This window comes from Beta vulgaris, chromosome 7, assembly GCF_026745355.1.
Source record: "Beta vulgaris subsp. vulgaris cultivar EL10 chromosome 7, EL10.2, whole genome shotgun sequence".
Classification (NCBI taxonomy): Eukaryota; Viridiplantae; Streptophyta; class Magnoliopsida; order Caryophyllales; family Amaranthaceae; genus Beta; species Beta vulgaris.
In genome coordinates this window covers 59656483-59673793 of record NC_079208.1, presented here as the reverse complement: position 1 = coordinate 59673793, position 17311 = coordinate 59656483, and the positions used below count along the sequence as shown (strand labels likewise).

The 17311-nt window shown below is 36.7% G+C and overlaps 2 protein-coding genes across 2 annotated transcripts; both read right to left on the bottom strand.

Annotated features, from left to right (window-relative positions):
* Nucleotides 1-621: 621 nt before the first annotated feature.
* On the bottom strand, nt 622-6945 carry LOC104900242 (ubiquitin-activating enzyme E1 1). The gene is made up of 7 exons (XM_010687624.4): nt 6579-6945; nt 5823-6175; nt 4403-4620; nt 3278-4072; nt 2326-3194; nt 1817-2249; nt 622-1488 (listed from the first exon to the last, which is right to left on the bottom strand). Exons 2-7 carry the CDS (start codon nt 6160-6162, stop codon nt 892-894), a joined length of 3252 nt encoding a protein of 1083 aa, XP_010685926.2. The 5' UTR covers nt 6163-6175; nt 6579-6945; the 3' UTR covers nt 622-891.
* A 5302-nt stretch (nt 6946-12247) lies between these two features.
* On the bottom strand, nt 12248-16641 carry LOC104900241 (uncharacterized). Its single transcript, XM_010687623.3, has 3 exons — nt 15999-16641; nt 13911-14994; nt 12248-12670 (listed from the first exon to the last, which is right to left on the bottom strand). Exons 1-3 carry the CDS (start codon nt 16373-16375, stop codon nt 12368-12370), a joined length of 1764 nt encoding a protein of 587 aa, XP_010685925.1. The 5' UTR covers nt 16376-16641; the 3' UTR covers nt 12248-12367.
* Nucleotides 16642-17311: the final 670 nt, after the last annotated feature.

Sequence of the window (17311 nt, the reverse complement as noted above, 5' to 3'; positions counted from 1 at the left end):
AAGACCATTACGAACCACTAGATTTTCCGTTCAGAATATTCCTAAATAAATGCAGCAGTTTTTCTTTTCATTTGACGAACTCTTTGTTGAGTAGCGCTTGGTGATAAACTACTAGTCGTACATCCAACTTAGTAAACCTTATTCGAAAACTTATATTAGATCCTCATCATATTGGTTCCTCATCTAAGCTTGTACTTAAGTACGTAGTTGTGAATTGGGTTTATATGTCCTTTAACAGTCTATCGAACTTTAATTTAAGGTCACATATCATGGGTGCTATTCAGAAACATCATAGATTTTTCCTATCTATTATCACTTCAACACTTTCAAACATCTGTCCCTGTCTAGCTCACTTGTGTTCCAAGTACTTCAGCTCATTTTCACATTAAATAGATACAAAATTCATATCACCTACTAACATTAAGTTTATCTAATGCACTATAAATTGACAAAATAGACCTTTGAAATGAGTAAATGATAATCCAAAAGGGAGATCATAAAGCTTGTCTAGTAATTATATTGTTGTGTTATTTGAAAGAAAACAAATTGTTCACATTTAGCCTTACACTAAAGATGATCTGGGTGATTTTTCAGACAATTTATCAGCAACATTGCACAGCGTTAAATCCGTCAATATAGAAATATGCTCATAAACTCGCATAACCAAAGTTAGGTTCCTATGTAACAGATGGATGTGCATGGGATAAACATTCGTACAAATACGCTACAGATGAAACTGTCCTCTCAGAATCAAGAGCAAACTTGTCCTCCAAAATCTCATGCAAGCTTCGAAGTACGAAGCAAAGCTTATGCCAGCCTTATGGGCCCATAGGAAGTGTATAGAGATGATGGGGATGGGAAATTATAGTAACTTCGCAATCACATCAAAGCTTATTTGAAGTACACGGAGACGAGGGGGATGTCGACATCATTATCATCATCATCCTCACATGCCACAACGACATCCAAGTGACGGCGAGTAGGAGGAATTTCCATCTTCGCCACTTCAGTGGCAAGATCAACAACCTTCTTGTCCATCCTGTCTTTGTGGCGAGGGAACATACTATTGAAAAGCAGGCAGCTTCCACATGAAATGCTGTAAGCATTCAAACCTTTGTCCTTGAGCCACCGAATAAGTTCCTTCAGGGTAGGGTTTCCCTTCAAGACCCACCGGTCCCAAATAGTCCAGCTCATGTCACGGTGCTTAAAGACCTTGGGTGGGACTGGTTCAGCCATAGAGAAGAGAGGCAGTGCTAGATTAGCAAATGTATTCCGGTAATCCTCCACCTTATGACCTCCATCCAAAACCTTGTAAAGCTCTAGGCATACCAAACCAGTAGCCATAGCAGTCGAAGTTGCGATAGCAGGAATGATCCTTCCAGCAATGAACTTGGCTTTCAATTTGTCAACTTCAGGAATGCTGTAGTTCCTCGCCCTCATGTTGGCCAGAGCAGCTATAACGTCCATATGATAGTTTGTATCATCATCCTGCATAAGTGTCGAATGAGGATTAGAACCAAAATACCATACTCTAGTCTCTATTGAACCAGGGAAAATGAGGCAGGAGGGCCAGAAATAAAGTATCAGAGAAGAAAATTGACAGATCAGATCAAATGCAAAACACCCTTTCAAAAGGCTCCCTATAAACACAGCTTCCTCTTTGTCCTTTGCGTCTAATTCATTATATTTACTGCTATTATTGAGATTCATGCAAGAGAATGATGATGGAAAATAGAAAAGAACCTCATTTTCTTGAGTCATTAGCTTAGAGTTCTTAGACGTTTGAACTACACAAAAGAACAATAGAAAAACGAACCTTCTCAAACTGGATCGGCTTCATCCTATATTCTGGCAGCAGATTTTTGCGAGAGTGCTCCAACTTACTGATAAGTTCATCTATGACAGCTCCATCGTCTATAGAAGAAGAGGAAAGGCTAGTGGCCTTCTCATCCGTCACAATTTTTGCATCTTTTTTTGGCTGAAAATCGGAAACAATGACTTTGTCAACAGCCTCAGCCAACTTCTTAGGATGTGTAGCCCAATCAGGAATAGGGATCCCAAATGTTTCAGCTCGTAATATCGATGCAGACATAACATAATGAAGATGCGAAGGATCAGAAGACGAAAATTGCAAGGGACGGGGAAATCTCTTTGGGGCCGACCAGAATGGAGCTCCAGTACTGGTTGCGGCATCTTCAGGAAAGGTATAAGTCAGCTGCTTCACGCGGTTGGCAAAGTAATCTTCAAATCTGTTTACAGAAAACAAAAAATTTGAGATGACGCAAAAATGAATAATTGACAGCAATTCAGCAGTTAGCTACATACTTCAGCCTAGCCCAAGCGACACAATCCTCAAATGACTTGCATCTTTCCCTTTCAAGACATTCAAGAACTCGTTCCAAAGTATCCCTTGCCTGAGCATCACCAGCATTCCTCATAGCTGATGTGTATTCACCAGGATTTGAAAGATACGCATTCACTTCAGCTGGAGTTTTCTCAAGTAAACCCTCAAATTCGGAACGAGCCCAGGTCAGACAATGGTCAATGTTGTGTGGAAAAGAGTGCACTGTGCACATAGGTGCTTGCTTCTCAGGCGGATCTCGTGACGCCCCATAGTTTTCAGTAAGGTGGGGAATGACCATTTGTGTATTGCATTTGGCACCCAAAGTTCCTGATTCAAGGAGCGGCTTCTGGAAATACAAGCATCTCTGATCAACATACAGCCTAGCATTCACATTGTCCAGTGCATTGATTACAACACTTAGATTCTCCCAATAATTGTCATCAAACACATTCTCAGTTTCAGGGCCAACACGATTCTGCAAGGCTTTGACATGGAAATGTGAATTTATTGATGTGGCAGCAGCAGCAGCTACAGTAGACTTGGCCTGTCCAATGTTCCAATCACGGAACAAAAACTGCCTACTGAGATTGCTTTTCTCAATAACATCATCATCAGTGACTGTTAGCTCCCCTTTGCCACTGCAAGAAACTCCCATCAAAGCCAAATTCTTCAAGAATTCACACCCAAGAGCACCAGATCCAACAACAAATATTTTAGCATCTTCTAGCTTCTTCTGGAGTTTCCATCCAAAAACTGAAATTTGAGCATCATAGCGACTGTTTCTTGGAGCAAAATCCGAAGGTTCAACAGGTTCAGTAGGAAGTGACTCGACTGAATCAAAGTAGAAGAACTACAGAAAAATAAAAATAAGAAACAGGTTAAAGCAAACCCTAGACAGAAATTTGGCAAAGAAGTATCAGGACCAGTAACAACCTGAAAAAGAGGATGAAACTTCCCAGAGCAAGCCTTCATAACTTCCTGTCCAACAATACCACCAAACATAGCAGCCATAGGATTCAGTACAGCCCTAGCGCCAAAAGCAAAGTGCCGTAATACTTTAGAGTTAATGTCTTCTACCCTGGCATCACCTAGGCCCTCATTTATCTTAGTGGCTATAGTTATCAATTTCTGCGCATCCTCTTCAGAACCAGGACTAGGAAAGCGTCCTAGCTCACACACAAGCTTGTCTAGAGCTTGGAATGCCAAATGCAGCAAAGGGGGACGGTCAAATTTTGAAAAATCACTCAAGAGAAAGTCACCAGGATCACTAAGTGCTTCTCTCAAAGGCTTAAAATGCAGGACCTTTGGCTGCTTGACTTGTGTCACAATCCCACCTTTCTGGTAAACACCATAGTTTGTGGTATCCTCCTCAAGGGAGAAAGAATAGGGCCTTGCATTTTTAATCTTTCTTGGCTTTCCATCATTCAATTCTGGCATTCCATGGACTTCCGAGAATACAATCAGATCACCATCCTGAAACTCCAGCCTTTCATCATCCACACATGATACAAGAGCAGGGTTGTCATTGCTGATTGAAGCAATAATACCAGTGTGCGGTTCCTCACCATCCACATCAACAACAGTAAACTCAGGTCCAAAGTCGCAAAAAACACCGCCAAAAAGACCCCTAATTTCGGCTTTAATAAAAGCAATAGGGGGTTGATGACTGTGGCAGTAATCATCGAACTCGATAGCTTTGTCCAAGCTGATGTCAGTAAATACAACAGCCTAGATACCAGAAAAAGGATCATGGTCATTATACTATAGCAAGAGATACCATAAACAATGTCTAAGTACCTCAATGAGGCCTAACACAGATGTCAATCAACAAAAAAATCAACAGATGATCTTGATCAAGTAAATATATCCAGTATATATCCACCTTGTATGCGTAGTAAATGCCATAGGGTCAAGATCATATCTATTCAGCTGTACAGCACCTATATCATATAGAATCTTAGGGAGCGAATTCCATTTTTACATATCAAGGCATAGTATTTTTAGTGTCTGTTATTCACAATAGTGATCCAGATAGATACGACATATATAAGGCAGTACCTGGAAATCTGAAAGCTGTTCCTTTGTCAATTTTGTTGTCATAGTTGAAACAAGCACTGCATTGTTCAGTTCTTGCAACTTTTGCACACAAGCATGCGCTCGGTTTTTACCAACATCATCTTCAGAGAAAACAAAATTGCTGGATAAATCCCACAATTCCACTGTCCCTTCATCATGCAAGGTGACAGACTTAACACCAGCCAGGATAAGATTCTTTGCTGTAAATTCAAACACAAAGGACAAAGAAGCATATTTAGATATTAATCATGATCTGCCCCAGCTAATTTAAGTAGAAAGACTAACAAAAAAATACAGGCAAAACTGTATGCCCCAAGGTTCACGGTTAATGGATGATAGTCATACATAGTGATGCATTGACATTTAGCAGAGTAATAGAATTCTAGAGCTCAATGGTGACTAGTTTAGCAACCAAAGCCATATCTATTGCATACAGAGCCTACCTCAAAATCCTTATCAGATGCTCTACCTTCCTGATGAGAATTTCCTAATTAATTTTGAGATAAGGAGATTCAGAAGGCCACAAAAGTTTCAAAAATATCTAGTTATTCTACAGTCCACGATCTCGGAAACAACAGAGATAAGCAGATCAGTAAACTCTATTCAACACCTATAATTGTAGCATTTCTAGCTTACACCCACAAACCTCAATTTCTAGACAAAACGTCAAGGAGAACCGCCAACATGCATGGAAGGAAGTAGATGTAGTCCATGAAAAGCTTAACGAATTACTCACTTGTCTTGAGAAAATTTGGAACTTCAGACAACTAGTCACTAACAATTTCAAATTTACTAATTTTCCAACTTACAAACTAGTATACAGAAATGTTCAAAATCCTATTTTATTAAGATCAATAATTTTCACATATGACAAATAGTACAGTGAATTAAACAACACAAAATCAGAGCTGGTCAACTACATGCCAAAAGGATAAAAGTTGGATCTTTTACAAAACATTTGGGCAACGTCTTAACAGTAAGAACCTAATTAATGACTCGCAGTTGGAGAACTACACCAAACACATTAACAAAATGATCACCTCAATTTCAACAACTTTCGGAGGACAGAGAGTGGAATAATTAAAGAAAAAAGGCAAACCCATAAATCCACAATAGTAGCAGCATAGCTCCATAATGGCATCAAAAACACAATCCATATACTTCCTCTGTATTTTTTTAGATGCAACATTTGCCAATTTGGTGAGTGGATTAAAATAATCAAATGTTGAAATGTTAGCATCTAAAAAAATAAAGGTAAGTATTTTTAACAAGTGGAATCAAATTATCAATGAACAAAAACTGAAATATTGCATTAGCTCCAAATTAACAAAAAAACAATATAATTAAACAATCAATACAGCATAAACATCAAAATGACGAAGACATAGCAAAAAATCTATACCAATTTCAGCTCCAAGGCCTTGCATCCCAGAAACAAGTACATTAGAACCAAAAAGGCGCCTCATCGTCTCGCGCCCATACACAGCCAACTGCCTACTATGCAGATCCTCATCAATGTCTGGTGGATTACCATCCCCCATGGCCATGGTGATCGTAGCTCCGCTCTCACTATTCCCAACCGTAAACCTACTATCAGAATTCAACTTATTGGATGTCGTTTCAGCCGAATTCGACGCCGAGCTAGATCCTTCAATCCGAGTCTTCTTAAAAGCGGAAGAAGAAGAAGAAGTGGTTGTGCCGTCAACTACCTCACCTTCACCAGCTCTCTTTCTTGGAAGCATATAGTGCAAACAACTGGTCAAAAATCGCCGACCACACACCATTGGAATAGTCAACAAAATCAATATTAATTCAAACAACAACAACAACAATAAATTAACACTAAAATAATCTCCAATTACAATCAATACCACAATCAGAAACCCTAACCCTAACTTCAACCTCATAAACTTCATTTCTCACGTAAATCAACATTTCAACACTTATAAAACCTCGATTCGATTCCAAATCACACAATTAAAGCAACTTATAACCCTAACTTCAACCTCAAATACTACAACATTTCGACACTTAAACAACCTTGATTTCGATTCCAAATCACACAATTAAAGCAACTTAACACAACACATCATCAAAATTATACCAAAAATATAATCAAAAGCGAGAAAGCGAAAATTAAAAGCAAAGAACAACATACCTACCTACACCTCTGAGAATGCCGACGAAGAAAGAATCGAATCCAAAAAAAAACGAGAGAAGAGAGAAAGTGAATTTTTTTTAGAGAGAGAAAATTTTCAATTCTGTGAAAGTGAAATTCTTCGATTGAAGAAAGAGAATAGAATAGTAGAGAGTTTATATAAAAGGGGTATTTATGGACATTACCAAATTTAGGGTTTTTAGTAGAAGTAACAAAATGTACTAAGTAAGCCCCATTGTTTTTGAAAGTGTCTATTTTCTCTCTCCTAAAATTTCCATCATTTCATCTTTCTGTCTATCTCTCTCTCCAAATTGTTGTTGTTTTTGCAGGAGAGAGAAAAATTGAGCGTGATTTGTACGAAGACAAGTGTTTTTCTGTAGAACACAGTTTTGTCTGATAAATGTATCAGAGCGTCGTCGTTTTGTTTTGTTTTTCTGTATTTGGTTTTTTTTTTGGGGGGGGTAATATTTGTGGTTCTTGGGCTGGGTTTGTATGTGTATAAGGGGATTAGGCCCATGTATTTTAATCCCTCTGAATTTTTTGTAAGGAGATTTCTTGATTCTTATTGTATGATTATGTGATCTCAATGTCGCAACTCACAAATTTACAATCATAAAATGGACTCAGAAATTGCGATTGACTTAAGTGGTGAATTTTTCCATTCTTGAGCTTTGGGGCTTTAAGAGATAGGGCAGATTTGAAACCCTACCCTAGACCTGGTTGGAAGGGAACTAGATTCTTAATCTAGGTTAGACTATCACACACGAGACTCGTCTGGGCTCTCATCGAGACCCACTCACTTCTCTCTCCTTAATGTCTAATACCGTTGCCCTGCTCCTCTGCCTGTTTTCTTGTGATCGGGTCGGGTTATTCCCTACAAAAGTCTTGGGTTCAATTTCAATCTCAATCTCAAACACTTGCTTCGAATTTAAGGGGGGCTTGTAATGGGCATCTCCGTGGAGGTCCTGTGCGAGGGTAGTACAAAGAATTTATTTTTATAAAATATCATGAAATGGCCTCTACATTTTTACTGAATGTACCATTTTAGATGCAATGATTATCAGATAATTATTAGGGCTAAGTAAAACTATCTGAATATCCAATAAATTTGATTTCAATCTGATTGGATCTGATTTTTTTATATCCAATTTGGAAATATTTTTTAATCATATCTTGTTTTGGGTTTTCGGGTATCCACTATATGAGATATGAGTGGAAGGATATGGAGTATTGGATATCCAATATACCATATATGTTATATTTGCTTCAACTTTACTAGCTTTTCGAAAAAGCTAATAAAATTAAGTTTTTTCTATTAGAAACAATAGGAAATATATATCGGATCCAAAAGTTTCCAGATATTGGGTCTCTGAGGATTTTGAAACAAGTGCGGATATCATATATTAGCGGTTTCGAAGATCTAATTTGTGCTCACCCCTAATTGTAATATTTAAATTACAACACATAGTACATACGATTAATTTTATGGAACTATCTTTTTTATTGTTAGTTGTGTTGAAATTATATAGGATTTCAGCCTTTAGGTATTAATGTTTATTTCTGAAGTTTTGGTCTAGTAGTAAAGATGTCCATTATATACTCGTACCTTAAATTAGGCTCTCTTAATTAATAGTGAGAAAGATAATGTGATAGCATACTTTTGAACCCGTATGAAAATCGTATAAATCATAGGTATTAGATAATCATAGCCTCACATTTCCCTCTCATGTTGTGGATGTTAAATTAATTTTGACACTTTTTATATGGGTAGATCATAGATGTAACCAATATATGAATAGAAAAGCTCTTCATAAAAAAAGAATATAAGTCTAGTTTAACATAAAGTTAAAATATATAGTAATAAAAAATGGCTAATCAAGATAATGGTGGATCTAACTGAATAAACAAAACTTGTGCTTTGAAACCGATAATGGAGATAAACGAGAAAAAAAAGGGCATAAGCTTCCCTAATGCGGCACATGCTCATTTACTCATTTAATACTTTATAATTTTCTCCTTCTGAGGGATGTAAATGAGAAAATAAACAAAAATTTAGAAAATGTGGTATGATGGAAATTGCAGATTTCATTTATAAAATTATCTAAATGACAAGTTTCTTACATAGATTAATTAATCTTGTAAGTATCTAACTAATCACAAAAAAAAAATCCTTGGTCAAATCTAAGATGTTGAAAAGTACTTAAACAATTTCTTATTGCAAGAGACTTGAGCTAGTACATAGTACTTAAGTAACAAATCATGTTAATTTAATTCCAAAGTCACATGGAAAAATATTATGTGCAGATTAAAGAATTGTTCGAAGCAAGTTTACAAACGTGAACAAGATCATGTTTGCCGGTAAATTCACATGGACGATTACTTTACCACTATGAACACATAACTTTTTGGTAATGGGAGGATATAATAAGAAGTCCTAGATTGAAGGAAAGAGGATTAGTATACTAATAGAGTAATAGACGTCAGTAATCATTAACTACAAGAACATGACCTATGTTCATATTTGGTACTCGATCGCCGATCGGCTACTCGTATTATATAGACTTAGGGCGTGTTCGACAACGGTAGGTGTGGTAATAGCTTTTAGCTGTGAGAGTAGTTGTTAACTGTGAGAGTAGCTGTTAGCTGTGATGATAGCTGTTGGTGGTTAGATGTAAAAGTAGCGGTATGCATGTTGAAGTTCGGTAAAACAAATTGTCAAAGTAGCTGTTTACAAATAACTAGTCAAAAACTCAAATAAAACTTTAATATAAAATTCATAGACCACTAAACACTACTCCAAAAACTATACATTATAACTTTTGACAAACACTACCAAAACACTACTTCTAACCACTAAAAGCTACTCATACCACTATTTAACCAAACACTCCTATTTTTCTTAATTAGTGTTTTGACTCAGTCAAAACACTAAAAGCTATCTCAAAAGCTTAAACCGAACATGCCTTTAATATATCTACTACATGGAAAGAGTGAAGGATAACTCAATTAGCTAGAATTTTCCTCTCGATTTTGAGAAATCCTGAAATCGATTCTCTTCATCCATTTTAATAGCTCTCTAGCAACAAAAAAAATAAATACTACATGAAACATGATATGAGCACCTACTACTACTAGTTTACTATAACAAGAGATTTGGGTAAAATTCTATTTTTGTGGACCTTTGAACATGTCAATGTGGATTAGGCAGCAAAATTACGGCAGACACGTACATCGTTGCACTAAAATCTTCCATGTGTTCCTCAACTTTGATGCTAATTTTGTACAACTACTCAATAAAGAGAAGTGTCAAAACAATGATTTCTACCACGTAGCTCCGTTTGATAGGGCGTAAAACATTTTCAGTGTAAAATGATTTTCATGGAAAACAATTTACAATGGAGAACACAATTCCAAAATTAGTTTTCCGTTGTTTGGTTCGATGTAAAAAAAATGATGAAATGAAAAGAAAATGAAAGGGAAAGTAAGGAGGTAGTGAGAGGAGTGTACAAGAGAGACAAGGAAAATAGTTTTCCCTTCATTTTAAAAGGAAAATGGTTTTCCATCATTGGGAGAGTAATTTTACCCCAAGGGAAAATGATTTTACACTCTTTTGCCAACCAAACAATGTAAAACTGAAAATAAAAGAAAACAGTTTTCCGGGAAAACATTTTACGCCCTACCAAACGGAGCCGTAATGAGCAAACATTTGGGGTAAGTTTATAGTACTTTTATAGTAATTGATGCTTAACACAAATCACAAGTATAAACTAATCGAAATTTGGAATATTGATGCATATAAGAAAAGGTGGAAATATTAGACAATAATAACAAATATTGTTAGTATATATTGACGGATGATTTTGTCGTAAATTGCAAATTAATACCATACTTGTTACTAACTCTTAGAATAACTCTTAGGTTTGTATATATCAAAAATGCAAAACCATTATGAGCTAAGATTTCTTTGACTACAAAATTCACATAATCGTTTCTTCAATCATTCAACATTTTCATTTATCCAAAATCAAGTAGAAAATGAAGGCTATAACAATATGTAATATATATACTTTGTCTGGATAGCAACATTTGAGAAAAATGAGAAGAAGCAAAAAAAGGATGGGGAAGATGAAAGTTCATTTCCCTTCAAATTTCTTCAAATTTATCGAAACAATGAAACTTGTTCCCCTCCCTTTCCATTCCTTCCCCAGTGAATCCCTTACCTAAACAATAAGGGTCCGTTTGGTTGGAAATATTTTAGGTTTGGAAACGGATTGAGGTAACACACTCCCTTATTTTATGTTTGGTTGGGTTATCAATTTTTTTCACTCCCTTACTAGCCCAATTTTGATTCCCCCATCTTGAAACCCTCCTCACACCACAGGAAACAAAAAGTAAGGGAGTCATTAGGCCAATAATTCCATTCCTACATCAAAACAAACAAGTGTCTAAAGTAACACATTCCATTTCCATTCCATCCTTTTATCCCATTCCATTCCTTTCAATTCCTTATTTTGAACCAAACGATTAGTAAATCTTTTCCCCCTCCTTTCACTTCCTTCCCTTTCCCTCTATTTTCGCCAATCCAAATAAGTGACAAGGAACAACACACCATCTAGACTAATAAAAAATGTTAGTGATTACAATAATAAAATATACGCTTTCACCATACTTAGGGTCTGTTATGTTCAACTTATTTTAACTTATATAAGATCAATTCACCTTAATAGTACAAGAGCTTAAGGATTTCAAAGGAGGTACATACACCATCAGAACAGGTTAGGTTAAACAGCCAACATAACCAATTAATCAGCCAAACATGACAAGTGAAGAATAACAAAGTTTGGACACAAATACACTAAAATGGGTAATGCAATATTGCTATTACAGAAATACAGCAAATTTCAAGATTTGCTGACCGAAAGAAGGTAATCACAAACATTCTTCCCTAGTTTTAATCGAGTATGTTGTGATAGTGGGACTCAAAAATGGTCCATAAACAAGAAAACTCCACTAAACTTTACCTATTTCCTGGATTACCTCAGGAGAAAGTGGTCCAAAAAATTAGAAGGTCACTGTCAAACAAAAAGTTAAACAGAATACCCCGTAAAATAAGTGAAACACTTCTCTTTTTATGTGAAAGTTTTCCGAAATTTTTTTAACTTATTTCCTGACAGATAAAGTATAAAATTATTAACAAATTATATTTTGAAAATACACGTTAAAACGGATATACACCATATTTCATTTAACAACAATTAGGAATAGAGTGATACTTGAATTAAAGAAAGAAGGCCCTTTAGGGACCCTTTGAGTTTGCCACAAAACAAACATAAAAGGGAAACAAAGCCAAAAGTCACGTTGATCATGCAAAACATGCAGGGTTATCAGGGTACACATTCCCTCATTTTCTTCTCTTTTGCCAAACTCCTACAATTCTTACATTATGTACTAGTAGTATCCAATCAGCAGCCACCGAAAACGACGTGCACAAAGGAAGAAGTGATGCAATGATATTTCAGCATCTTATCTAACCATATACTTCCTCCGTTTTTTAATAAGTGACATACTTCTCCCAAAAACTCACATAAAAGGGAGAAATGTGTCACTTATTAAAAAAACGAAGGTTAGTATGTCCATTTTTTTTCTGAAAGGGGACTTGAACAAAGAAGTGTGGCCATAGATCAAAACTTTAATTTCATTCATCATCAAGAAATACAAACTTGCACTACATACATCCATGAGAGGGTGAAATCACTAATCAGACAAAGAAACGGTACGTTTATGTACATTCACCTGTTGTTTGGAGTACTACTAATGCTAGGCCGCAGCAATAGCGAGAGAATCTCAGAGAATTGAGGCCGGTTTGAAGGGCTGTTGTTCCAGCACTTGATCATGAGAGATTTCAAGACTTGGGGGCAATCTTTAGGGATTTCAGGTCTAAGACCGCAAGCAGCTATTCCAACTGCAGCTTGCACAGGTGAGTATGCGGAGTAAGCAGCCTCACCAGTTACCATTTCCCATACTACCATTCCAAAACTGTAAACGTTACTCATCCACGTCTCACTGACACTTTCGGGATCAGCTGCAATGATCTGTTAAACAAAAATCAGATTATGCCTAAATCTCCTTGAAAATACTTTCAGTCGGCATTAATAACAATAACTGAAACAAGTTGGAAATCAATGGAAAAACAAATGGTTGTAGCAGACCGATTCAGTAATCAACAATCTCCGTAACACCTCAGGGGCGAGAAGTTACGGAAGCAAAGTTAAGAATACCATCCACAGGTAAGCTTTTTATCATAATAAATTTTATTAACAAAAGGCAACTTCTTTCTCATCAATGACCCCAAACTAGACATAAAGTGGTTCTACTGCACAATTACACGAACAAACTTGTGCTTTAACTAGACAGACAAAGTTGAACTATCAATTAAGTAATATTATGCAAAACCAATTATGGAGACATGTTATGCATGCTCAAACCATAATGATGTTTGAAGTGACATAAATTCTTCCTTTGACAAATGAGGATAGATGTTCCTCATGTACAATGAATCAAATCAGTGAATTATTCACACGTTCAAAACCTTAAGTAAAATTACACTAAGTAAATGATTAAGATAACAGAAGCTCCCAGTTGATCTTTTAGTGTAAAATTTTCAGTACCATTACAAAGAAAATCTCTCAATATTATTATTCATTACCAGTGGCTGCTCAGGTGGCATCGCAGATTTTGATATATAGCGGAATGTATAGGTACCCGAAGGCAGGAAATCCGAACTATATAGTAAGAGATACATGCAGTTTTTCATTCATTAACCCATTGATTGATGATGAACAAAAATGCATTATTGCCAAAGGCTCCAGCAACTTAGTAATTATGTTCAGCACAAAAGATCCAAAATTATCCTGTAGCTTTCAATTATTCAATCATATACCTTGTGAAATGCATTGATTGATGATGAACGAAAATGCACAAATCATCTCATAAAGTCACTAAAAAAAGGATTTCTTATGCTTCCTTACAAAGTTTTCTAAGAAAATATGATTGATACATATTCTTAATTACTACAAGGGGGAAGTAATTATACTTGTGGGCTTGTGGCCACTAAAAGTGGTGGGTGTCAGCATTCATATACTTATACGACATTAACTTTTAGTTTGCAGTGAAGAACGGGCAAGATGCCACGAACAATTTTGATCTTTGTTAAGCAGCAATATCAATCTTAAATTTTCAATGTTTTTGAAGAGAAATAAGCTGGAATAATACACATCTGTTGATTAAGTTGAAAGTATAATTCCACAAAATCAACTTAAAATGGGAAAATACCTCAGGAGCCAGCCATCGGTAACCATCAGTCTCATATTCCATTGCCTCACCGGTGCTATTGCATGCATTGACTATTCCCATGTCCCCTAAATAAGCATTCCCCTGGCGATCCAATAAGATTCTCTGAGTATTTAGATCTCGATAAGCAATGCCATGATCAATCAAAAACTTTATACCCTCTGCAACATCTATAGTAATCCTCATTACATCCTTAATTTGAAGCTTCTTGTGCTTCAGCATCAAGTCGTGCACTGATCCCCCTTCCATGAACCTAGTAACAACACAAAGCCCATGAATCTCATCGACACATACACCATAAAACGGTACTACATTCTTATGCCCACAAGTCATAAGCTCTAACAAATCTTTTCGAAGCTCAAAGTCGTAAGCATTCCCCTTATCACACCCTTTTAATTTCTCAATGGCAACCCTCTTACCTTTATATACACCCTTAAACGAACTCGGCCCAATCTGATCACCAAACTCCACATTCTCTGAATTCAACAACCATTTCCCAATCTCATCCCCACCTGCCCTCACCGTCTGCCACTCATCCACCGATACCACAATCGAAGAAGACGACAAAGGCATCGAAAGCTCAATCCTCTCACTCGAACACTCCACACTATTCCTATAACTCTGATCCCCAAACTCCTCCTCTATCTCCCCAAAATCCCTCCCTCTACCATTCTCATCCTGATCACACCCGCAAAGCCCAAACGGAAGCTTCCTATTGCTAAGTTTCGGCTTCTTAGAAGCCGACCTCAACGCATTCTCAATCCGAATTTTAAAATTCTTTTCTTGTCCACTCTGGACTAAAACATGAAGTATGCCTAAAGTAGAACTCTTCCTCTCAAAGATCTGTATCTTCTTACAACACATCGAACCATTTTCTAACGCTCCTGACACAGCCGGCCACGAAATCGACGAATTACAAGCAAATGTAATCCTATAAACTACCCCCTGAACTTCATCCTCAGATACCTCTTGTATTATTACAGCCGGTTGATCTTCCTCACTCGCTTGCTCAATTAATCTTATATGAACAAACACATCTTTCATATCAAACCCCGCTTGCGCATAACTGTTATAAATTTACAATCACCACCATATATTAAAATCTAATAACTTTACAATGACAACACAAAAAATTCTTAGATAAATTACATTTCTAGACCAAATATTATCCAATTTTTTCCGATTTATTGGGTGGAAGACATAAATTAACAATTTAATTTTTTATTTATTATTACTTCAAAATTGAATTATTTTGTTCAATATACTCTAGTCAATAAGAATATTCAAAAAAATCGAAAACATTGTACTTCTGCCGTTCTAAAATAAGTGAAACACTTCTATCTTACCGAGAAAAGCTTTCTTTCTTTCTTTTTTGCGAGGATTCCTAGAATCGAGAGAAAAGCTCTAACCAACCCAATTTAGCTATACCTCACTCTCTATGTATAAAAAACTAACATTTTAAAAATAACTATAAACACTCCTCGGTTTTATGTTAATGATGCATTTCGATATACATAAATTCTTTGGATCCAAATTCTTTATCCTCCTTAAAAAAAAACCGATTGATTAATTGGGCGGAAGACATAAATTAACAATTTAACTTTTTATTTATTATTACTTCAAAATTGAATTATATTTGTTCAATATACTCTAGTCAATAAGAATATTAAAAAAAAAACCGAAAAATTGTACTTCTGCTATTATGAAATAAGTGAAACACTTCTTTCTATCATATCGAGAAAAGCTTTTTTAACTTTTTGAGCTAGAGACTAGAGTGTGGATCCGAAGATTCTTATAATCGGGAGAAAAGCTCTAACCAATCAATTATTATTTTTTGATTCGAAGGCAGTACAAAGAAGGGGAAGGGAGACTCGAACCTGTAACATATCATTCACAGCACCTCAATTTTAACCATTATGCCAATACATCCTTGATTCTAACCAACCAATTAAGCTATACCTTACTCTCAGTATAAAAAAGTTTTTTAAGAGAACTGTTAATGATGCAATTCGAGAGAGAAGTGTTTCACTTATTTCAGAACGACGAACAAGTAGTATAAAGAGTACCTACCTTAAAGGCATGGAATCGTAGTGTTTACGAATATTAGAGACAAGTTTTTCGGGCAGTTGGCTGCCCGGATAAAGCTGAGTAAGACTACGAACAACGCTACCCCAAACAATATTACGATGACCGTCAATTTTAGGAGTAACTTGACGAGGAGAGTCAAGATTAAGTGAGTTTTTAAGTGAAGCAATAGCTTCAGAAACGTTTCTCGATAGTTTCTGGAAACGTTTCTGCATTGCAGAAGAAGATGAAGTATCTTTAGTAGTTGTAGAAGGTTCTGGAAGTCCTTCGGATCTGTGATGAGAACGCATTAGAACTTGTTCAACTGTATCTTCTTCTGTTGTGCTTGTTCTACTTGACCAACATTCTAATGCCGCAGCCATTTTCTCTCTCCTTTGACCGCCGACCTCTGACCTTTGACCTCTGCTCGGAAAATATCGCCGGAGTAGTGAGAGAGATTAGTGTATGTGATGAAGATTTGGTGGGAGTATTAATGGAGGAAATGTGAAGGAAGAGGTGGTGGGATTTATTGTTAATTGTTGAGAGAGATTGAGAGTGATGGGATTGAGAATGGGACCCTTGTTGTTATGTTTGGTGTGAGAGAGAGAGCAAATGAGCATGATGAGGGATTGAGGGAGTAAAAAGGATGGGATGTTTTTAATATAATAGAGGATTAAGGATGGGGCTTTTTGGTAGGATGTATTATCACGTTACCAAATCTATCATGTATTTAACTATTTATATTATATATTTTTAAAAGCGATTAAGCGCGGTGATATAGACTGGATTCGATCATTCATAGGTACTATATCCTCCGCCCTCCGCCATCCACCACCATCATCACCTTCGATCTCCTCCCCCACCAGCCCTGAACCACCTTCGCGCCACCGTCGGCGTCCGTACTCTATCCTTCGTTCCAACCCAAAATCGTCGGCGTCCGTCCTCTGTCCTTCTTTCCAACCCAAAACTGCCGGTGTCCATCCTTTGTCCTTCTTTCCAACCCAAAACCACCTTCGGTCCATCTTCCTTTGTTCTCTCTTGATTTCTCTCTCTTCTCGATTTGTTTCTCTCTTGCATCTCTCTATATCCGATCCCTTTCTCTCATCTTCAAGTTGTTGTGGAGGAGGAGTGGGTTTTGATGGTAGGTGCTTTTGACAGTGGTTTATGGAGTGGGTTTTGATGGTAGGTGCTTTTGACAGTGGTTTATGGAGTGGGTTTTGAGCGGTGCTATTGACGGTGGTTTATGAAGTGGATTTAGGGTTTAGATGGTGGTGGTGTTTTTGACGGTGGTTTATGGCGGTACTTTTGACGGTGGTGGT

Coding starts and splice junctions, on each gene's coding strand:
- LOC104900241 (XM_010687623.3), bottom strand. CDS start 16,375: ATGGCTGCGGCATTAGAATGTTGGTCAAGTAGAACAAGCACAACAGAA. Junction 14,995..15,998: donor TACGATTCCATGCCTTTAAG/GTAGGTACTCTT, acceptor AATTTATAACAG/TTATGCGCAAGCGGGGTTTG. Junction 12,671..13,910: donor ACCGATGGCTGGCTCCTGAG/GTATTTTCCCAT, acceptor TTTGTTTAACAG/ATCATTGCAGCTGATCCCGA.
- LOC104900242 (XM_010687624.4), bottom strand. CDS start 6,162: ATGCTTCCAAGAAAGAGAGCTGGTGAAGGTGAGGTAGTTGACGGCACA. Junction 2,250..2,325: donor GTCGCTTGGGCTAGGCTGAA/GTATGTAGCTAA, acceptor TTCTGTAAACAG/ATTTGAAGATTACTTTGCCA. Junction 1,489..1,816: donor AGCCGATCCAGTTTGAGAAG/GTTCGTTTTTCT, acceptor ACACTTATGCAG/GATGATGATACAAACTATCA.